We start from the raw sequence: 23,602 nt of genomic DNA, 5'->3' as shown, positions 1-23,602 counted from the left end.
TTTTAGCATTTTTTTTTTCTTTTTTTACTCTATTTTTTATTTATTTTATTTTTTATTATTATTTATATATTATGTAGAACCGGGGCTTTCAACCTTTTTCACTTCTGGGATCACTACCCACCTGTCTGATATTTTCTTTAAAATGTTTACATGAAATTCTCATTTAAACCTTTATTTATGAACAGATATACGAGAGAACTACAGGTCAACAGGGATATTGCAAAAGACCAACTTCTGCTTTAAACTGGACTGACTGAATACTATTAAATATCTACTATTCAAAAATATAAAGACAAATATAAAATACAGTAAAACACCCTAAATCTGTTGAAATTCGTCAATCTGTTGAGATTGCTGCTGGAAATTATTGAGAGATCGCTGTCAGGAACAGTGAACAGCTCCGCCAGAGTGCATCTGAAGTTCATATGCTTATGGGGTCTATTTTGACGGTCCATGCGCAGAGCACAAAACGCAGGGCGCAAACGCTTTCAGGGCGTATCAGAACGCATATTTGCTCATTTAAGGATGGGAAAATCCGCTTTGCGCCGTGGCGCATGGTCTAAAGGGTTGAGTTTATTTTCTAAATGAGTTATAGGTGTGTTTTGAGAATAAACCAATCAGAGTCTCATCTCCCATTTCCAAGAGCCAGCTTCGTCGCGCCATAAGAACATTTGCTATTTACATGACGTAAAGTAAGTTCACTTTCGCTTTTGCTCTCGTGGATAGGGAAACCTTTACGCACAGACATCAATTAGCCTATAAATAATTAATTGCGTTTGTTAAGCGCAAAGATTTGTTTCAAAACTATTTCTAAATTCAGTTCTAATTTCTAGCAAACGAATAAATGAACAATAATAACGAAATGTGCTCAAAAACCTGAGTTATATCCTAAAACACATGCTGTGCCCCATATGGTCTAAAACCTGACAGGTGGACAAATCTAAGCTTGTTTTTTAATAAAACAAATATAAATATGGGTATAATAAATAAGACTGCTAATAATAATAATATTATACAAAAGCAAATTGAATGAACTGAAAAAGCCTCCCGAGATGAAGAAAGTAAAGGCAGTAGTTTTTAAATTCATGTAGGCTAGAAATTTATATGTTTTGTAAAATTTTAATCATTTATATTTATATCCTATATATATTCTTATTATATCCTATATATATCCTTATTATATATATCCTTAATATATTATATCTTTTTCATATGTAAAGATATTTGCGTATTGCTCTACATCTTGTGTGTGTGTAAGCCAGGGGCACTTTGCGCCAGACAATAGACCGACTTTGTTCTGTCTAAAGAACAGACTATTTACAGTTTCTCAAAATAGCAATGCGCCAAAACACGCCTGCTTTTTTAGACCAGAACGCCTATGGGTGCACAAATGAGTGCAAATGCATTTGCTATTTAAACAGTGTGGCGCAACATCTCAAAATGACCCTTGTGCCGAGCTGAAAGTAGCAAACAGCAGTTGCGCCTTGCGCCACATTGCACCGGGTGTATGATAGGGCCCTAAATGTTTATTCTACATTCTATGGCAGAGACACCATTGAGCCTCAGTAGATCTGCCAGTCTGTTATTAAATGCTCACAGGACATTCATTTATTTTAGACAATTATGCGAATATATTAAAAAGTTCACACAAAAATACAGAAAGAGAGGTTTTCGCTATACCATTGTGAATGAACAGACATGTACTATAGCTGCAGACTCGATCATGAGGCTGTTTTGCGCCAATTTTCAAGTTACCTATCAGAGAACAGGAGAAAGTGCACTACTTCATTCATTTTATTATAGCATATTAATAATGAAATCTAAAAATTATAGTATAATTTCGAGAGTTAATTTTAAGCTATCTTGTGGCCCGCCTGCTGGATCACCGAGGCCTACTGGTTGAGAATCCCTGTTGTAGACAGAAAAAAATGCTTAAGGGGGCTAAAAATATTGAACATCAATGTTTTATTTTAAATTAAAACCTATTTTCATTCTAGCCTAAATAAAACAAACAAGACTTTCTCCAGAAGAAAAAATATTATAAGAAATACTGTGAAAAATGTCTTGCTCTGTTAAACATCTTTTAGGAAATATTTAAAAAAGAAACATTCATAGGAGGGCTAATAATTTCAGCTTCAGCTGCATATATTTATTTTCTTTTTTACTGTCTTTTTATTGGTTTGTTTTTCCTTTTTTATTCAGTCTTTCATTTTTGTTGATGCCTGTTTTCTTGCTTTCTTTTTTTATTAATATGTTTTTTGCTACTGTTTTTTTTTTGTACTTTCTTTTTCCCTTTTTCCTTCTTTCGATTGGTCTCTCTTCATTTCCCCTCTCTCTCTCTCTGTAGGTAAGATAGCGAGTCTGATGACTTGGGAGTGTTTCACTGTTGTTGTTGACTCTTTCATTAATTAGCTTTTGTTTATTGTTGTGTTTTTTTACTTTTAATTGCCTTGCAGTTAATTAAATATGCAAATGAGCATGCCACTGCCCTCATAGCCAGCCCAGAGTTTAATAGAAGAGCAACATTTAAATGAAACGTGACAGGAAAAAAACACATTTTTGATTCCGGTGAGGTTTGATAAACATTTGCCGACAGTTGCCAAAAGAAAACACACATTAAAGGATTGTTAGGATGCATTTCCATGCCAAACACACACAAACACAGAGAGCAGTTTCCTGTTATCTACAGGCAGACAGTCATTGGTGGAAAAACACACTCACACACACACACACACACACACACACACACAAACATGTTTGTCTAGGTTCAAACTGGCTTTTATTAAAATGTTTGATGGTGCCCAAATATGATTGACAGGTGGTGGCTGACACCAACATCAGTGCCATAGCTAGTCAGGTGGAGAGTCTTTCCAGTAGCTCCGCCCCCAGCACCAACCCAGAGGTCCGATTGGTGGAACCCGAGTGAGTGACATTACCCATAATTTTTTTTATTCTGTTACAATATTTTTAATTGTTCGCATATGATTTGTGTTCTGCTTGTGTGTTTGATATTGTAAGGACGCCCAAGCCGAAGAGCATCACTCTAGAGAAAGGTTCCGAGGGCCTGGGCTTCAGTATTGTCGGTGGATTTGGGAGTCCTCATGGAGATCTTCCCATCTATGTTAAAACAGTCTTCGGCAAGGTAATCCTTTTACCATTAAATGACACTTAATGCACTTATAATATAAATGCACTTAAGATGTTTAGCAGAATGTTCATGCTGCACTTTTTCCAAACTTTTTCAGAATTATGTTATCTTTTAAACGATGCAGACTATTTTGTTTAGGGATTATTAGGATCATTTTTGATTTATGTTATTTAATAATAAAGAAATAGTTTGGGATTCACAGACAAAAATACCCTTATGTTGTTCCAACCCTGTCCTGTTTTTTTTTTTTACGCGGGGCTGAAATGGAGATGTTTAGCAAAATGTTCACAGTGTACTTTTTCATACTTTTTTAAAATCATGTTATCTTTTAGAAAATGCTGTCTATTTTGTTTAGGGATTATTGGATCATTTCTGATTTTTGTTATTAAATATTGAAGAAATAGATTGGTATTCAAAGACAAAAATACCCTTATGTTGTTATGTTTTTTTTTTATGTGGAGCTGAAATTAAGATGCTCAGCAGAATGCTCACGCTGCACTTTTCCCATCTTTTCTCAAAATCGTGTTATCTTTTAAATAATGCTGTCTATTTTGTTTAGGGATTATTAGCATCATTTCTGATTTATGTTATTAAATATTGAAGAAATAGATTGATATTCACAGAAAAAAATACCCTTATGTTGTTCCAAATCTGTCTTGTTTTTTTATGTGGAGCTGAAATTAAGATGTTTAACAGAATGTTCACACTGCACTTTTTTATACTTTGTCAAAATCGTGTTATCTTTTAAATGATGCTGCCTACATGTCTGAATTGAAGAAGTGGCATGGTGAAATTGAGCAATTTTTTTATTAAAAAGGAAATAATAAATGTAATATAACTAGTAAATATTAAACATAAATGCAAATACTGTATGGAACAAAATTGTAGAATAATACTCAATGTTGTTATTCTAATTGATAAATATTTACATTTTTAATTTTAGTATAATTGTTTTTGTAGTCGTTTCCCTACAAAAAAATTCCTGAAAATTGAGCATTATGCATGTATTAGAGCTGCGCCGATAAACGATATTATATCGAATCGCAATAAAATTAGTTTCTAGCAATAAGCTCTGGAGTTTTTTTTTTACTCTATATTAATCTAACAGACAATCACACAGCAGAAATGTGCAACAATGGCAATCTAGAACATTTTTTATGTTACAGATGGACCGAATTTTCAAAATTTATCAGCCGTAAATATGCTATACTATTTAAAGGACCCTTTAATTTTTGTGTCTTCAGTCATTGTTGGGATACTCTTTCAAATCTGGAAGCATTAACAACTTATATTGAAATATATATCATTATTTTTCAATATGGAAAATATTTATTGAAATTGCAATTTTGGCACTGGTATTTTGGATTGGTATTCACAAAAAAAAATACCCTTATGTTGTTCCAAACTTGTCTTGTTTTTTTATTTTTTATGTGGAGCTGAAATTTAGATGATAAGCAAAATGTTCATGCTGCACTTTTTCATACATTGAAAGCAAATGGAGAGGTTTTGAGGTTCCGAAATGACAAAATAATCATGAAAATATCACAAATGTTGTCTGACTCGATTCAAATTCATTTTTATCTAATACTTTATAAAACGCTATTAATGTACGTCATTTGTCACATGCATTCTTCTGTAGGGCTTAAAATGAGACATTTAGTTAACTGTTCATGCTGCTCTTTTCCATTAAATGCAATTTTATGGGGTTTTGAGCTTCAAAAATGTTGAAAGTTGTTACTTGTGGGCCATATTTGAAGTATTCGTCAGTCATCTGAGAGCTCGTTTTTTTTAAATCTTCAGTGGAGGTTAAAATATAAATTTATATTTTTTATATTTAGTGACATTTTTATGTTTAGTAAAGTTTTTTGTAAGTGTTAAATTGTTTGTTGTCATATGTGACCAGTCATAAGGGTCAATTTCTGAAAATTTGTATTAGGGCTGGGCCAATAAACGCTATTATAACAAATCGCGATAATTGTTAAATGTATATCAATGATAAGCTAGACTTTTTACTCTGTACTGAATTAAGAGCCAATCACACAGCAGAAATATGCAACATTGGCTATCTAAAAGTCTGTCGACATTTAATGGACCCTCTTATTTTTGTGTTTATATCGTTCAATATGGAAAATAATTATTGAGATTGCATTTTTGCCATATCACCCAGCCCTAATTTATTGCTAATAAAAAAGCTTTTCATTGATGTATGATTTGTTAGCATGAGATATTATTTGGCCAAGACACAACTATTGAAAAATCTGTTATCTGAGGGTTTAGAAAAATGAAAAAAAAGGGAAAATGATCATTAAAAAGATCTATTAATGTTGTCAAATATTGATGTATTTTCTATAGGATATTTACTGAATTCCTCCTGTTTACATTTATGCTAAAATCTTTCGAATATATAGGTAAAAGGATCATTTTTGTTTCATACAATGTATTCTTGGCTTTTGCCTCAAATATACCTGTGCAGCATAATATTTTTTTTATTAAAAGTTTATTTATTTTTTTTACCTTTAAATTATTTAATTTGACCTAACTTAAATTTGAAGTCCTTTTAGTTAGTTAATTACAACCCAGGGTCACAAATGACAAAATATTTAAAAATATTTTTTTTCATAATTGAAGTCAAATTAAATCATTTAAATTCATTTTATTTAATTTGATTACAACGTTCTTTGATTAAAAAATTATATAATATAAAAAAATCATGAAAATACATAGAAATATAGTAAAGGTGTGAAACTGGCCACCAGTGGGCGCCGCAGAGCTCTGTTTCACACACACTCGCACATATCCATAGATAAAAACTTATGTCAGACCCTTCGTACTCTCCATATAAACACACACTTGATTTTTCTGAGAACTCCATAGTTTGCAATAATTAATCATCTTTAATTAACTTAATCTCATAACCACCCTCTTCTCCCTTCCTCCAGGGGGCAGCAGCAGTGGACGGGCGTCTGAAGCGCGGAGACCAGCTCCTGTCGGTCAATGGAGAGAGTCTGGAGGGCGTCACACACGAGCAGGCTGTGGCCATATTGAAGAAGCAGAGGGGAAGCGTCACACTCTCCGTCCTCACCTAACAAACACTACAATCACTGAAAACACACACACACATGTCCGAAAGAGACTCTTTGAATCCACAAAGTCATCTCGCCCTGTTACTGTTCGTGCAAACATCAATGCGAAGTGTGATCATAAAAGGAAATTCTTGTGCCGTCTTTGTCTTAGACTTGTAGCTTTTCCACAGGTGGCTGTGATGGTGAATTGTGGGTAAAGTTGATATGAGTGCTGGTAACTCAAGACCTGGAGGAAGATTTATAGTGGTAGACGAAATACACAGACTAAATTATAGTTTGAATTTATTACCATGTTTTGGGTATGTATACGTACACTGACAAACGCGCCTTATTTCCACAATTTATTTGCAATAAATGTAGTGTAGATGAGTTTATGGATGGGTGTTAAAAAGGGACTGACAGATGTGCCTTGGAACGGGCAGGTCAGAGTGTGCTGGCATGTTAGGGTTAGTGATTATTAGCATCATTTCTGATTTATGTTATTAAATATTGAAGAAATAGATTGGTATTCACAGAAAAAAATACCCTTATGTTGTTCCAAACCTGTCTTGTTTTTTTTTTTTTTTATGTGGAGTTGAAGTTAAGATGTTTAGCAGAATGTTCACGCTGCACTTTTTCATACATTAAAAGAAAACAGAGAGGTTTTGAGGATTATCAAATAATCATGACGGAATCACAAATGTTGTCTTCCGGTGTGATTCAAATTCATTTTTATGCATTACTTTATGAAAAGCTATTAATGTAGGTCATTTGTCACACAAAATTTTCTGTAGGGTTAAAATTAGATACTTGGGTAAATGTTCATGCTGCTCTTTTTTCATTAAATGCAAATTTTGAGAAAAATGGTTGAAGTTGGTTCTTGCGGGCTACATTTGAAGCCTTTGTCGGTCAAATGAGATATGTTTTTTTAATCTCTTCAACAGTCATATAAGAGCTCATTTTTTAATACTTCAGTAGAGTTAAAAAAAATAGATATTTTGCAAAATGTTCACACTGCTTTTTTTATTCTCCAGTTCTTGTTCCATGCTTCAGTTCTTGTTAAAATCTGTTAAAATAATACAGCTAATAATATAGGTTGTTTTTGTAATTAGTTTAAAGTGAGATATTTAGCATGATGTTCCAGCTGCTCTTTTCATCTGAAGAAAATTTTTTGGTAAAAAGTGGAATGAAATTATTTCCAATATTTTGCATAAAAAATCCAGAAAAATTCCCTGAAATTACAAATTTAATTCTTTCAATTCAATACATTTCAGTTCAGGATGTTGATGGGGAGTTTTTTTTTAGATTTGAAAATCAAAAAAAATAACCAGAAATTATATATATGAATGGAAAATGTTCCCTGAAATTAAAAGTCTTCATGCGAAGCTATAATGCAAGACATTTATTACATAATTTATTTTAACTTTACCATTTATGGCTTTGGAAATCTTCAAATATAACACACAAGATGTATTTTTGTCCTTTTTGGAAAAGAGCAGCATTAACATTCTTTAAAATGTCTTTATTTGCCTTCCACTGAACAAGTTAAGCTATAAAGGTTTGGAACAGCATAAATAATCATAATTGCAATTTTAACTTGAACTATCCCACTCTCTATTATTTTGCATCGAGATTCAAAAATCTCAAAAACAATATGCATAACAGCTTTTTACAGTTTTTGTAATTATTTTTGACACAATTGTCATTTCCCTGTAAATATGTAATTTATTTCCTTTTAAGGGTGTTTTTGCATTAACTTTGAGATATTTAGTTAACTGTTCATGCTGCTCTTTTCCATTAAATGCACATTTATGTATTTTTGACCTTCAAAAATGATGAAAGTTGTTACTTGGGCTACATCTGAAGTCTTCGTCGGTCATATGAGGGATGTTTTTTAATCTTCAGTGGAGTTGAGAATAGATATTTTGCAAAATGTTCAGGCTGCTCTTTCCTTTCACCAGTTCGTGTTCAATGTTTTAGTTCTTGTTAAAATCTGTTAAAATAATACAGCAAATAATATAGGTTGTTTTTGTAAGTAGTTTAAAGTGAGGTATTTAGCATGATGTTCATGCTGCGCTTTTCATCTGAAGAAAAAATGTTTTTGGTGAAAAGTAGACTAAAATTATTTACAATAACAATATTTTGCATTAAAAATCCAGACAAATTCCCTGAAATTACAAATTCAGTCAATTCCTAACACGTATTTCAATTCAGGATGTAGATGGGGAGTTTTTTTAGATTCAAAAATGACAATAATAATCAGAAAAATGTCAAGAAATTTATATATATGAATAGAAAATTTTCTCTGGAATTAAAATTCTTCATGTAAAACTATAACACAAGACATTTTTGGCAATTTATTATTAAACTTTACCATTAATGGCTTCAAATGTAACACGCAAGATGCATCTATATCCATGGAAGTTGTTGGAAGAGAGCAGCATTAACATTTACAAAATTTCTCAATTTTGGTTCCACAGAACAAAATGAGTTATGAAGGTTTGGAACAGCATAAAGAATCCAAATTGTAATTTTTACACAAACTATCCTACTCTATTATTTTGCATCAGGATTCCAAATACACTACCCAAAACCATAACATAGCTTTTTACCATTTTTGTTATTAATTTCCACACAATTGTCATTTCCCTGTAAGTAAGTAATTTATTTCCTTTTTTTAGGGTGGTTTTGCATCTGTTTTGCCTTCATGAAGATGTCTCACGTCCTAGTTTAACACTGTGTGTGTCTGTGTGTCACAATATGAGGAAATCCTGTGTCAGTCTGTCCTACAGGAAGTGTAGCAGGCTTTTGAGTGACTGTCAGGCGTGGAAAACCTCATCCAGACCATCTAGGATTTCGTAAGCACATCCTCATATGATGCCTCTTGAATTTTTGTGCCATGTGGACAGTGTGTTCAAAAGCTGTCCAGTGCTACAACCCTTTAAAAAGATTGCCTGTATCCCCCATGCCTGTCTTCCCGCTTTCTCTTGAAAGAAATGCAGTCTGCTATTTTCCGCTAGATCTTTACATTTGGGCTGTGAACCGCAAATAAAAAACCGGCTTGAATCACATCCATTCATCAATTTGCACTCGGATGACTCCATGGCAGTGACCCGAAGTTAGTAACCCCTTTATATCAGACATTTTTCTGTCAGTGTAATGTTTTTACAGTCCAAAGAAACCATTTAGCTGCTTTCACAAAGTAGATTTATTAACATTTACAACACAAACAACTGGTCATTATGCTCTGTGGCTTCATTTTGGATGAGTAGAATTTATCTAAAGTGTCAGAAAAATAAAGTTATTTTCATTTTAAGTGTCTTTTGGGTTCTGTATAATTCTAATGTTTGAGAAGTATTTTTATTTATTTATTTTAGTGCGCAAAATACATTCACTTTACCCATTTCTCTTTATTTGTTTTTTTTTTAAATAATGTAATCATTTAGTTCATTTTTAATTAAATTATTATTAAAACATTATTATAGACATATTACATATAACAATTACGTATAACAAATGTACGTCATTGATCTTCACTGTAAAAAATGTTGGCTTCCACACAATTCCTTCATGTTCTCCCAACACAAATGAATCATTTTCACAAATTTAAGTGGATTGAAGATAAACCAATTAGGTTTCTTAAAACTACTCAAGGATTGTTGATTTAGCTCAATTTAAATTAGTAGTTTGAACAAACGGCGAAAATATTTTGTTGAGTGTTTGATCACGTCCCGAAATATTTATTGAGCAGCTAATTGGCATTTATTTGATTCATCGACTAAAATAGTGTTTTCACATGAATAAAAGTGCAGTTATAGATCAAATATACACTATTAACGATGTTTGTAAATGAACTGTAATATGAGCTGTATTTTACTGTAGGGCAGGTATGCAGTATGTTACTGTATTTTAAAGCTGCATTGTGAAAACGGTGGAAGTGGGGAGCTGTTAACCTCGACTGAGGATGCTGTCGGATGGTGAAAGGAATACTTTGAGGATCTCCTCAATCCCACTGACATGTCTTTCATTGAGGAAGCAGAGACTGGAGATGCAGGGGTGGACTCACCCATCACCCATGCTGAGGTCACTGAGGTAGTTTGCAAGCTACGCAGTGACAAAGCAGTAGGAGTGGATGGGATTCACCCTGTGTATCTTAGGTCTCTGGGTATTATGGGGCTGTCTTGGCTTACACGTATCTACAGTATCGCATGGAAGTCGGCAACAGTACCGCTGGACGGGGCAACTGGGGTGGTGGTTCCTATTTTTAAGAAGGGGGGCCGGTGGGTGTGCTCTAACTAGGGATCACACTCCTTAGCCTCCCTGGGAAATGGCAAGGTATTGGAGAGAAGGATCCGGCCGAAGGTTGAACCTGGGACCCAGGAGGAACAATGCGGGTTTTCGTCCAGGCCGTGGTACACTGGACCAGCTCTTTACCCTCCCCAGGATCCTCGAGGAATCATGGGAGTATGACCAGCCAGTCCACTTGTGTTTTGTGGACTTCACTTTCGCCAATTTGTGAAGTTTTTTTTCCCCTCTCTGCTGTCGCCACTAGCTTGCAAGGTTTGGGATCTGTAGAGCTATGCATCGATGGATTTGCTCTCCAGTGCATAACCCTCAGTAGTGGTTATTAAACTACACTGAACTGAACTGAACTTAATCACTAAAAAAGCTGAACTACACTGTTCCAATTTCCTATGATCTTTTATGTGAAGCTGCTTTGACGCAATCTACATTGTAAAAGCGCTATAGATATAAAAGTGAATTGAAAAAAAAAAAACTTGGAGAAGGCATTTGACCTTGTCCCTCGTGGCATTCTGTGGAGGGTGCTCTGAGTATGAGGTCAAAGGCGTTCTGTTAAGGGTTGTCTCTTCCCTGTATGAACAGAATAGGAATTTCGTTCGCATTGCCGGCAATAAGTTAGACTCGTTTATAGTGCATGTTAGACTCCGGCAGGGAGTCCCCAATTCTGTGGTTCGGGGACCACAGGATCTCATTTCTGTTATTCACAGATAATGTTGTTCTTTTGGCTTCATCGAACATGGACCTTCAGCATGCACTGGCGCGGATGAGAATCAGCGCCTCCAAGTCCGAAGCCATGGTGCTCCGCCAGAAAAATGTGGTTTGCCATCTTCAGATTGATGGAAAGTCCTTTCTTACCCCAGGTGGAGGAGTTCAAATATCTTGGGGATTTGTTCACGAGTAAGGGAAAGATGGAACGTGAGATTGACAGGCGGATTGGTGCAGCAGTAATGAGGTCGATGTACCGCTCCATTGTGGTAAAGAAGGAGCTGAGCTGAAAGGCAAAGTTCACGATTTACTGATAAATTAAGTTCCTACTCTCACCTATGGTCATGAGCTTTGGGTCTCGGATACAAGCGGCCGAAATGAGTTTCTTTTGCAACGTGGCAGGGGTACCTTATAGGAGAGGGGAAGCTTGGAGTAGAGCCGCTGCTTCTCCACATCAAGAGAAGTCAGCTGAGGTGGTTGGGGCATCTGTTTTGGATGCCTCCTGGACCCCTACCTAGGGAGGTGTTCTAGGCATGTCCCACTGGAAGGAGGCCTCAGAGAAAACCCAGGACACGCTGGAGGGACTATGCTTCTCGGCTGGCCTGGAAATGCCTCAGGATCTCCCCGGAGAAGCTGAAGAAAGTTTCTGATGAAAGTGAAGTCTGGGGTTCTCTCCTAAGACTGCTGCCCCCGCGACCCGGCTCCGGAAAAGTGGATGAAAATGAGACGAGATGAGTTTTTTACTTTTGAAAAATTAAGTTACTTGAGTTACTAAGCTAAGTTACTTTGGAAAAGTAATGCATTACAGTACTGAGTTAGTCCCAAAAAAAGTAACTAGTTGCGTTTTTTGCGTGTTTTAGTTGCTTTTTATGGTTATGTATTCCAATACTTTTGTGTTACTTTTCATTACCTTTGCTGAGGCTTAATTTCTTTCAGAACTTTTTAAGAGGAGCTCTGTATTTATATACACACTGTATAAACTACACCTTCACCTAGTTTAGCAATGTGTTTGCTACTTTCTGTACTTTTTGTTTTATGCAAAATCACTGTCCATTGAGACAATCCCCTTTATCTTTTCTTTGATGCGTTAAAAATAATAAACTAATTCTCTTAATGAGTGTGTGACTCAACATGACCACAGTACATTAATTTTAATTCAGTAATTTATTTATAAAAGCTAATCAATTAAACTAAACAGTAAATTTTAACATTTTTAAAAAAGTAACTCCTATATTATTACTTATATTTTTAAGCAATGCATTAATGTTTCTTATAATGCATTACCCCTAACACTGGATCGACATATTCTGTAAATACATATACAGCAAGATAAATAGAGCTGTAAATAAATTATTTTTGCTGTAACTGATTTACAGTAAGTTACTCTAGATTCTACAATAAATTGTTAACAGTGCATACAGCTTTAGGAGATCTAAATTAGAGAACCATTTCATATATAAATGGGTCTCTAATAGTTTATTGTAAATTGATTTACCATTAAATTAAACCATTTTCACTGTTAGTCTTTTTCAAAAAAAAAAAAAGAATGGTAGAGTATAATGATTTATTACTAAAAGAGTTTTTTTCTGATATTTGCACGATTGAAACTGCTACAAAAACTGACGCCCTCTAGAATTAATAAGTTAGTGTTTAGTCGATTTGTAAATCAACAAAAATCACCTTTGGTACAAAAAGAAAAGCTGTGTCGGCTATTAAAATTATAACCGTTTACAACAGAATTAAGTTTAGCATTGTGCTGACACTGACATTTCCTTGAAATTACATTGCAGTGACTTTTTCTTCAGTCTGGTGAACGATTACATTCTCATACATGTTAGGACCATCACCGCTCCTGAAAAGCAAATGTAAACATTATCTTTAATAGTAAGATATGGTCACTATAATCATGAACATTAATATTTAAAGCTTGAAATACGTTGTAAATGAGTGTTCAGCTTTAAAACATTGTGTTGCATTTAATTTCTTTCCACAGATCAAATTGCATTTTAGTCCCTGTAAAAAGACACTGTAAAAGCGATTACTTGACATTTTAGAGCAGTGAGTAAACCTGTTACATTTAAAGTGATAAGCTGACCTTAACAATAAAGTGGGGAAATATGTTGACTTTAAATAATAATTACATCTTCTATGTTCATAATCATTTTAAAAAATTGTAGATAATTTTAAAAATTGTAGATTTAATGGTTCCAAGTTATAACAGGTTTACTTGACCTTGCTTGGAAAAAAGTGAGCAAACCCTTTATTTTTAAAGCGATTAGTTGACTTTACTTTTTCATGAATAAACCAGTTGCTTTTAAAGGGATTAGTTGAGTTTACTTAAAAAATAGTTAACCCTTTGCTTTTACTCATTTAAAGTCAATTAACCCATAAAAGTAATGGGTTTACAATTATTGTTAAAAGTGGTCAGTTGACTACATTTTTTTATTTCAAAAGTGAGTAAAATGCTTGCTTTTAAAGTGATTAGTTGACTTTACCTAAAGTTTGTAAACCCATTCATTGACTGCTTTTTTGTGAGAGAGCCTGTTGCTTTTAAACAATTGTTTGACTTCACTTTTTAATTAGCACTTTTTTAGCGATTAAACCCATTGCTTTTAAAGCCATTAGTTGATTTTACTTAAATGAGTGAGCTTGTTGCTTTTAAAGCAATTATTTGATTTAACTGGTAGCAATTTCAAATATTTGTACACAACTTAATGTTTGGTTTACTAATATGAACTAACTATTAGTAATATATTATGGTAAGTTTACGCTTGTTGACGTTAATGTTATTTAGGGAAAATAACGTTACCTCATGTTAACTCACAGTGCATTAACTAATGGTAACAAGCACAATATTAGATTTTAATTATGCATTAGTTAATGTTAAACTGTGACTAATAAATGCTTTACAAGATTATTCATACTTATTGTTAGTAAATACATGAACATTAACTAATGTACCATTATTCTAAAGTGTACTTTTCTTAAGTGTACAAAATGCTTTTGAAGCGATTAGTTGAATTAACTTTTTTCAAATTAGTAGACTCATTGCTTTTAGAGTGAATAGTTGACTTTACAAAAATAAATCAAGTTTTAAAGCGACTAATTGACTTTACTTGAAAAAGAGAGTAAACCTGTTGCTTTTAAAGCCACTAGTTGACTATAAATAAAGTTGGTAAACATGTTGCTTTTGAACAGATTAGTTGACTTTACTTTAAAAAGAGAGTAAACCCGTTGCTTTTAAAGCATTAGTTGACTGTACTTAAAGTGGTAAACCTGTTGCTTTTAAACCGATTGGTTGATTTACTTTAAAAATTGAGTAAACCCATTGCTTTTAAAGGAACTAGTTGATGTTACTTTTAAACAAAAGAGTAAACCCCTTTGCTTTTAAAGCATAAGTTGACTTTAAAGAAGTGAGTAAACCTGTTTACTTACCATCATTTAGTAAATGATCTATTTAAATAATTATAAAAATTGAGTCAATTTAACAGGTCCAAGTTGCAAAGGTTTACTCACTATTCTAAGCAAAGTCAACTTGTCACTTTTAGGGCAACAGATTAACTCACTTTTTTAAGCAGAAGTACTCACATTTTACATTGCAGTTTTCCATGAGCTCAATCTGTGAAAGAGTGTCTATTTATAGTATTGGATCAATCTGAGCTTTATAACGGTTGTATAATAGAGGTTTTATTTACCTGACTGCGTCAAGACTGGTTTCATGGATTGATGATCCATTAGTCATGGCGTATGCATTCGGTATGACTGCTTCTGGTTGGCTTTAGTCAACAAAGATGGATTTAAATAGTGTTAATACAACTATATTTGGAAAATAGGGGATTTACGTGAACAATCTTAAAAGATATATAAACAAATAGCAATAAAAAAACATACAATAATGTTAAACATAAAATGCGGTACATGTGACTTCGTAGATATAGAGGGTTCATTGGTTTGAATAGATTATAAAAACTGGCAGCAGAGACCAAGAGGAATCCTTCAAGTTTCCATTAGAACTTTATATATAATTCAGATAAATTTAGTCAATACTCTAGTAGATATTGTTACACTAGTATTTACTCACTAGTACCTATTTAATCGATATGATTACTTATTTAAGTTTTTTATTCTACTTGTAATTTGCTTTGTGGCTGTTCTGACTAGTTATAACATAAAAACGAGTCAAAACAAAAGCAGGTGCAGCTATTAGGAAAACTTTTTCATTACAAACGATACTAGTGTTTAATAAAAAAGTGCTGGTATTTAAGAAAAGGGATCTTATTAAAAGTATTGGTGTTTAATGAAGAATCCCAAATTATCTAACAATGAATTATTGGAGTAATAAATACTAGTATATATTAAACAAAACTAGTATATATTTGATAGGTATGATTATGGGTACAAGTATCTAATGCTTAACTACTATCTAATGTACTAGTATCAATACTGAATAACTGTACTGTGTAGTAGTCAAAAACATTCTAGTCAACACTAAAGAATTGATTTCTCAGTGACAGATCTCCATAAATCAAAGGCAACTATAAATATGTAATATGTACCAATAAATAAGAAATTAGACTAGAACTTATGAATAGGCATGCGGAGATACGGATTTTTTTTTTTAGAGTGCATAGTTATAAGAACATAGTTATAAGGACATAGTTAGTAAGAGTCACTTAAGTGTTACCAGTAGCTAACCACATGAAAAAATACTGTAGTAATTGATAGTAAATACTATAGTGTTTATGAACCATATATTGTAAAGTGTAGCCTATCAATGCATTTACAACACTAATGAATACTCCAGTATACTGTTAAATAAAAAAAAATATATATATATATATATATATATATATATATATATATATATATATATATATATATATATATATATATATATATATATATATATATAATAAAACTAGTGGGACGTGTTTATAACTATAGTTATTTTAAATGATCACAAATATTACTTCGTGTTTTAGTATAGTTCAAAAACTCTAGTATTTGTTCATGTAACTAGATATGAATAACTACAAATACTTACCGGGGAAAAACTAACAAACAGGTGTATCATAAAAATGGACACTTTTTTATTAAAAAAATACTTCATATTTGATGGTGAGTAAATGGCGGCAAATTGTCATTTTTAGTTTAACTTTGCCCCCTCAATGTTAAATCAATGTTGGTTTTAGTAAGGTGTTAAAATAAACATTTATCACCTTGGGTTGTTACACCAGGCTTTGTTTACAAGGAAGGAGATGAAGACGAGAAAGAGGAACACGGCGACCGCGATGATTCCCGTCAGCCAATTGGGCAAAGCTCGCCCCGCAGTCTCTGAAAGAAACACAAACCATATAACTAATGAATTCTGACGTTTATAGTAATATGTCTTAGAGGATGCTGTTACTTTCTACTAGACATCCCTTCAAAAATAAATAGCCTAACTTACCTGCTTGAGCCGCAACAAGTCCCAATGTGAGCAGAAACCAGTAAAACACAGAGACTGGTTTTCCCATGTTTAATTCCTCTTTAAATGCGCAATAACAATTCAGTGCTCGAATCTGAAACCCTGTATGGAAGTGTTCTTTCACCAGGAAACTTCACTGGATGAAAAAAGACGGCACTAGTGGTCCAAACAGGTCGAGTCAATCATTTACCCGCTTCATGATATGAACCACCGCGGATGAATAACAGAGATGAGCAGATTGCATCTAAAGTAGGCCTAATCAAATTGTGATTTTTTGATATGAACTGCATAAATAGTCATGCCAGGCTCTTGAGGCGTCGATGGAGCTGTTAATCCAGTGAGGGAAAGTTTAATCCCGCTGTACGGAAGGTGAAGACGTTAGATTTCCGTGATAACCGTGTTTGTCTGGTTGGCATTCCATGGTTTTCAATTAACGTTAGTAAAGATCTTTGACACATTGAACCCAACTGTACCGCGTTGCTTCTGTGAAAGTTACAGTTTAGCTAAGGACAACTTTCACCATTTTTGACATCATTGTTTTAATGGTTTAGCAGTCCCGTGGTAATTAATTCATAAAACGCTTGTCGGCTAACACATTTCTGAGGTAAATCCAGATCTATTAGCCTGCTTGCAAATAATATCACAGACAAGATTTACCCAAACCCGGATATCTGAAATTTAAAGAGTGTTTGGCCTGAAATATTTTGTGTACATCGATCTTATAAACATCTTTTGGTTTTGTTGTTGTTGATCAAACACACATGTGAACTCAAACATCAAATAGACATCTCAGCGACGTATACAGGGGTTCCTGGGTGAAAATAACTATTATCAATACCAAGGTGGGTTTGATTCCCAGACAAAGTTCATTAATTTTCTATAGCTATTTCTTGAATTCCTAAGATTATGTTAAAGCAAAATAACCTAATTCATTGACTATATTTCAATAAATATCTAAAAAATTGTTTGATAAAATGTCATTGACCTTCAATGTGTATTTTCCCCCCTTTGTTTGCCTTTGCTATGTCTGTATGTCTTTACAGTTATAAAGCCAATGCACTGTGCAAGATTAATAATCTATTGTAATAAGCATATTGGCAAAAGTCAAGAAAATTCCTAAAGTTTGGGTGAGGTTTGACTGTTTCATCGCAAATCGATGAATTAGCATTCGTTAAAGGGTTAGTTCAGAAAGAAACGAGTATTTGGTTTACACTGTATTTTATAGTATCTACAATTCATGCTATTATAAAACTTAACTAGGTTAATTAACTGCTTGTTAGTAGTAAAACAGTGATTTTGGGTATTGATGTAGAACAAAATCATATTTTATAAGTAGGCTACTAATAAACAGTTAATATCTTAAAATAGGCATGTATTAGGCCAGTAGTTAAAAGTGTGAATTGTTACTTAAACTAGTTAAATAAATTTCTGTTATAAATCACTGAAGCATCAGATTGCCCATAGTAAACCTCACCCTGATCTGGAGTAGGAGAAATAGATGGACAAAGTCATATTTACAGTTTTTCTTGGAGCTATATATGAGTTACTTGGTGCACACCACATTAACTAGACAGTTGTTTGCAAAAAAAAAAGTACTAGAAAGATTTATTCTTGTACAGTGTCTGCATGCTTCTCTCTGTAATTTAAGAGCAATAAGAAAAAAAAACAATTCATCAAGTGCATCTGTACCAACTGACATGTTTTGATCTTCTAATGAGTTATGAATTTAATTTGTTTGTGCACCACTTTTCAAGTCACCACTTTTTTTTTTTTTTTTTTTTTACAAATTACATTGCAGAATCGTTAAAAAAATTTACTTCTCCATCATTTGCGCAGTGGCAATTTGTAACTAATTTACATTTTAGCAAATTAGAGGCTAATTGTTATGAACTGTATTTCAATCCAATTCATGTTTATTTCTATAGCGCTTTTACAATGTAGATTGTGTCAAGGCCTCTTAACATAGAGTTTCTAGTAAAGTCCAGATTTTAGAGTTGAGTATTTCCATACTGCTCACACAAATTGTAAAGATTATGGTGGGATCTTTACTTAACCATTTTTAATCATGTGTTTTGTACACAAATAATTGCAAATATATATATATGAATTACCCACCAATTCGCCAAATGTTAAATAGTAAAAATATATGTTCCCATGAAATCACATTGGTCCTCTGTAGCCACTAGGCATGGGCCGGTATAACATTCTAATGGTATGATAACCTTGGATAAATATTTCACGGTATTGTGCTCACTGCTCTAAAATATATTCTTTTTAAATGTCTGGGTAAAAAACAACAACTTTTTCCCCTTTAAATACAATATATATTTTTTTATTTATTATTTTTTACTTTTTGGAAAGATTTATAATATTTTGGAACAGTAAACATGTCAGGCTAAATAATTCAAGTGAATCATTGACTTCTGCGGTCTTTATTTATTTCAAAAACACAAATTTCTTCCCAATTTAAAATAGCATCTGTGGATATTTTTTTCTGCTGGAGAACAGTATTGAAGAAAATGTTAGCAATTTTAAAACCTTGACTTTTCCAAAGCGAGGTATACCTTGAAAATGATTATTGTCCTATGCCTTGCGGCCACATGTGGGAATGTAAAAATCTATTAGCATGGCAGCCTTTAAAGAAAATTTTAATATTATATAAGTGTTTAGAATGAAATGGACCAATGTTTGTAATTTTGCTGCTAAACTGAAAAACTAAATGGTACTAATATTAATTCACATTTGCACATGGTATTAACATGTTTTGTTCTGTCTAATCCCAAGTGGACTATTACAAATACAGAATAAAATGCTGTCTAAAATGTTTTGTGCTTGTCTGCTTTCAACAGCTTCCTGTTTACACCTGATATTGAAGATGTGTTTTCAGCTGTCCCGTATCAAGCAGACAAACAGTACTTCAGAGGTATTTTAAAAAAACACTGTACATGTATGAAATGTGCTTCACACAGGTGAGTGGGCTTGACAAACCACCTGTAGAAACAGTCTTCTTTAGAGTTCATTTTTCCTCTTGATGCGGTTCCTTTGGGCAGGAGTGAATGCAGCAATTGTACTCGACCAAAAGCGGACCAAAAAAGCGTACCGAGACCACCTCTTCTCAACCTTTTCAAAGGTGCAGTTTGCTTCTTTTCAACTGGTTCGGACCAAAGCAGTCAGTGTGGTGTGAAAACAACCCAAAGACGACAGAAAATGCAACAATGTATCATTTATTGCCCTTGATCCAGACCAAATGAAGCGAACTACAGATGTGACAGCACCTTAACTCTCTAAACAGTTCCTTTGTATAATTAGCACTTGGTGTGTGTATTGCCTCTTCTTACTGAATCACTGAATATGCCTCCTCAATTGTAAGCTACTTAAGACAAACGTGTTTACTAAATGTATATGTAAATGTATAGCTTGTATTGAAGTCTGTGTGAACCGGAAGTTACTAAAACCTTTATTTCAGTATGTGATTGTTCTTTAAACTGAAGCTAGTAGTCAACTTTGATTGAAGATTACCAAAACAAAAAACAATGAACAATGAAAAAACTCGCCCATTTTGAAGATGAATATTTTATGCATTTCCCAGTGAATATAGACAGTATATTTTGATGCATTTAAACAAAAGAGGTTTATTAAACAGATGTATTTATTGAATTAATATTTTAGTCACCATGCATATTTAGAAATGGAAAGATAATACAATTAAATTCAAGCAAAATATTGCAAAAAAATTACAAACTACAAAATTTTAACTAAATTTTTCCATTTTTTGCTTCTTGATTTTTTCCTCTTTTTGAAATTGGCATTTAATATTTTTCTATAACATAAATTTGGGTGTTGAAGTTTTTGGACCGTTATTGTAAATTATTTTGTTAGATAAGCTCCACATTTGGTTTCAGTACTGACAGTAATGCATATGCACAAATATAATATTGTATAGCTTCCTATTAAAAACATGAATATAAAATAGACATTTGTGAGGAATGTCACTTAGCTGTCAATGAGTATATGCTGAGCACTGTAAGTGGAACACCCTGAATATAAGTATGAAAAGAGTGAAGACACGCACACACACACAAAAAAAAAGCAGTGTTTAAACCAGTTAGAACCAGGGCCTAAATATTCTATGAAATGTTAACAATTACACAACGCTCTTTTACACCTCTCTTGACTAACCTCCCACAACAACAAGTAGATAAATAACTTGTATGTTCAGACTTGAGTCTATTTCACTCCGGCTTTACTCTTATTAATGTGATACTGAAAAAAAGTGAAAACATGAAACTATAAAATGAACATTCTGTCGTAATACTTCAAAAAATACGTTTGCTGTTTGTTATAACTGCTTATTTAAAATGAGCTAAAACAACACAACGCTTGAGCTTTTTGGGGAAAACAACTTAACTGTTTTATGTTCAATCAACCTAAAATTGTACAAACCATTAAGGTAATCCATTTCCATCGGGATAACCTGAAGGGATTGTGTCGAAACCAGCATTTATTTTTACAGTGTACAGTCAAAAAATTGCAGTTTGTTCAATTTACTTCTATAAAATAAGCAAAAACAGCACAACTCATTAGGTTTTTTAGGACAACTTAATTGTTTTATATTCAATCCACTTAAATTTGTAAAAACTAATGTTAACTTAATTTATTTATGCAGTCCCAACAGAAATCCATTGTTTGGAACATTATATACTCCTCTACAACTTGTTTCAAACCTATTTAAGTTTTATTCTTCTGTTGAACACAAAAGAAAATCATCTGAAGAATGTTGCAAACCAGTAACCATCGACCTCCATAGTATTTATTGTCAATGGATGCCAGTTGCTCCCAGTTTCCAACATTCTCCAAAATCACATGTGAAAAACTCAGTGCTTTCGAACCACTTCAGTGCAAACAAATGAGTAGTTTTTATTTTTGGATGAACTATCTCTAATCCTCAAGTGCACATAAGCGAGGTGAAAAGAGACAAAGTAATTGATTAACCTCCCAAAAAGAGGTGTATTTTGGACGAGGACCACGATCCGCCCCTCTGGACTCCAGGGACACATGAGCGTCCCACAGCCCAGAGGAAATTAGCAGCCCTTTATAACTAGTAAAATGCTCTGTTAAAGCGTTAACACCTCACAGAGAGTCCCAAGAGAGCTACTTCTGCCGATGGTTTGGTAAGATAGTCATGAGAGCCCCCGATGGAGACTCTTTCCACCGTCCCGTCCCGCCTCTGAGAACCAGACCTTCGGGACGTTCACTCGTCCCAGAAGGAGGGGCGTCTTAATTGAATACTCTTGTCTAGTTATCTCAGGGTAATGATGGGCTTTATCGGTCGGTTAAGCATGTCTTTTTGTTGTGACGGGGCCTCTTTTGAGATCCATCCAGGTTGAAGCTTCGTAGCCTCCGGTTTTTGGGGAAAAAGGCAGATGTGTTGTGCTTAATTAAAATGGGAAAAGATGCCGTCCAAATTCCCTGATTAAATCCATACTGCTGATTCAAGAGCGCGAGCAGTGGCATTTAGAGATGAATGATGGGAGTTAATAGAATTAGGGTGTTTTGATGTGTGCGTGCGTGCATGTGCGTGTGTGTGGTATTCATGGGAAGCGGATGTCATTGAAGATCTAAGTAAGCTTCAAAGGATGGTTAAAACTCTAATTGAGCAAGGCAGGACTTGATGTTTGGGCCATGGCTGAGTTGGTTTGATTGAGATTTGCATAATGAGATAAATAAAGTGTGTGGTGGTTTGTTAATAGCTCAATCCAGTGGTGCTGATTGGTTCAGACCTGAAATCTAGCCGATTTGTAGATGATTCAAAACTGTATTTCTTTTGCAGAAGAAAATACAGAATTACAAAATACTTGTTTGTTTGTTCAGTCAATCACCAAAAATGCATTTAAAACATGACATTTGCCTACTTATTTGCTTTACTTATTTGCTTTACTTATTTGCTTTACTTATTTGAAATGAGCTGAATCAACACAATTCTTGAGTTTGTTTTTTTTTTTGAAGGACAGCTTAATTATTTTATGCTCATTCCACTTAAATTTGTAAACTAATAAGTTAACTTAATTCCTGCATGTTGACCCAACACAAATCAATTGTGTTGAACTCAAAATACTGCACTGTAAACATGCTGGGTTTCTCACAATCGATTTGTGTTGGGACAACATAAAGGAATTAAGTTAATATATTAGTTTACAAATTTAAGTGGATTGAACATGAAACAATTAAGTTGTCCCAAAAAAACTCCGTTATTGTGTTGTTTCAGCTTATTTTAAATAAGTAGCTTGAACGAGCAACAAAAATATTTTTGAGTGTGTAGTTTTTGGTTGTAAATAAATCCGTTTGTTGATGCTATTTACCAAATATAAATTATTTTATATAGTTTTTATTTAACCTTTTAATTTTGATTGATTTGTTTTTTTGATTGGGCTTTTTTTGCTAAAATGGTTTTGTTTAATCATGATAAAGGACTAAATACTAGATATATAAGATACATTGATTCACGCATGTTAATCTAGAAAATATATTTCAAATGTAAATATATTTATGATTAAAAATTATATATATAAAAAAAAAATATATATATATATATATATATATATATATATATATATATATATAATTAATACAAATTAAATAAAAATATGAATATATATATATATATATATATATATATATATACATATATATATATATATATATATATATATATATATATATATATATATATATATATATATATATATATATATATTTGTGTGTGTGTGTGTGTGTGTGTATAATACAAATTAAATAAAAACAAAAATATTAATAAATTATATATATATATTTATTTTTTTAATTTTTTTTTTTTTGTGCATCAGTTAAAGGGTCATTTTTGCTATAAAATCATAATTAATGAAATATATACAATCATAT

The 23,602-nt window shown here is 33.1% G+C and overlaps 2 protein-coding genes and 1 long non-coding RNA gene across 24 annotated transcripts in view; 2 read left to right on the top strand and 1 right to left on the bottom strand.

Moving 5' to 3' along the window:
• The window catches only part of patj (PATJ crumbs cell polarity complex component), a 187,008-nt gene extending 177,482 nt beyond the window's left edge, over positions 1-9,526 (top strand). For 21 of the 22 annotated variants that reach the window (XM_068216261.2, XM_009296230.5, XM_009296231.5 and 18 more), the window contains 3 exons: positions 2,819-2,922; positions 3,019-3,142; positions 6,088-9,526. In XM_068216261.2, coding sequence (XP_068072362.2) covers positions 2,819-2,922; positions 3,019-3,142; positions 6,088-6,234 — 375 coding nt within the window. In that variant the 3' untranslated portion in view covers positions 6,235-9,526. 22 annotated transcript variants of the gene reach the window in all.
• Positions 9,401-16,781, bottom strand: pdzk1ip1 (PDZK1 interacting protein 1). The gene is given in 4 exon segments (NM_001007760.2): positions 9,401-13,069; positions 14,913-14,993; positions 16,437-16,551; positions 16,667-16,781. Coding segments are annotated over 4 exon segments (336 nt in total). The 5' UTR covers positions 16,734-16,781; the 3' UTR covers positions 9,401-12,996.
• LOC141380098 (uncharacterized) lies at positions 16,768-22,532 on the top strand. The gene is made up of 3 exons (XR_012397538.1): positions 16,768-17,053; positions 19,534-19,607; positions 19,735-22,532. It is a non-coding gene; the product is annotated as an uncharacterized lncRNA (long non-coding RNA).
• Positions 22,533-23,602: the final 1,070 nt, after the last annotated feature.

This window comes from Danio rerio, chromosome 22 (assembly GCF_049306965.1).
Source record: "Danio rerio strain Tuebingen ecotype United States chromosome 22, GRCz12tu, whole genome shotgun sequence".
NCBI lineage: Eukaryota > Metazoa > Chordata > Actinopteri > Cypriniformes > Danionidae > Danio > Danio rerio.
Note: the sequence above shows the minus strand (reverse complement) of the source record. Positions and strands in the feature narration are given on the sequence as shown.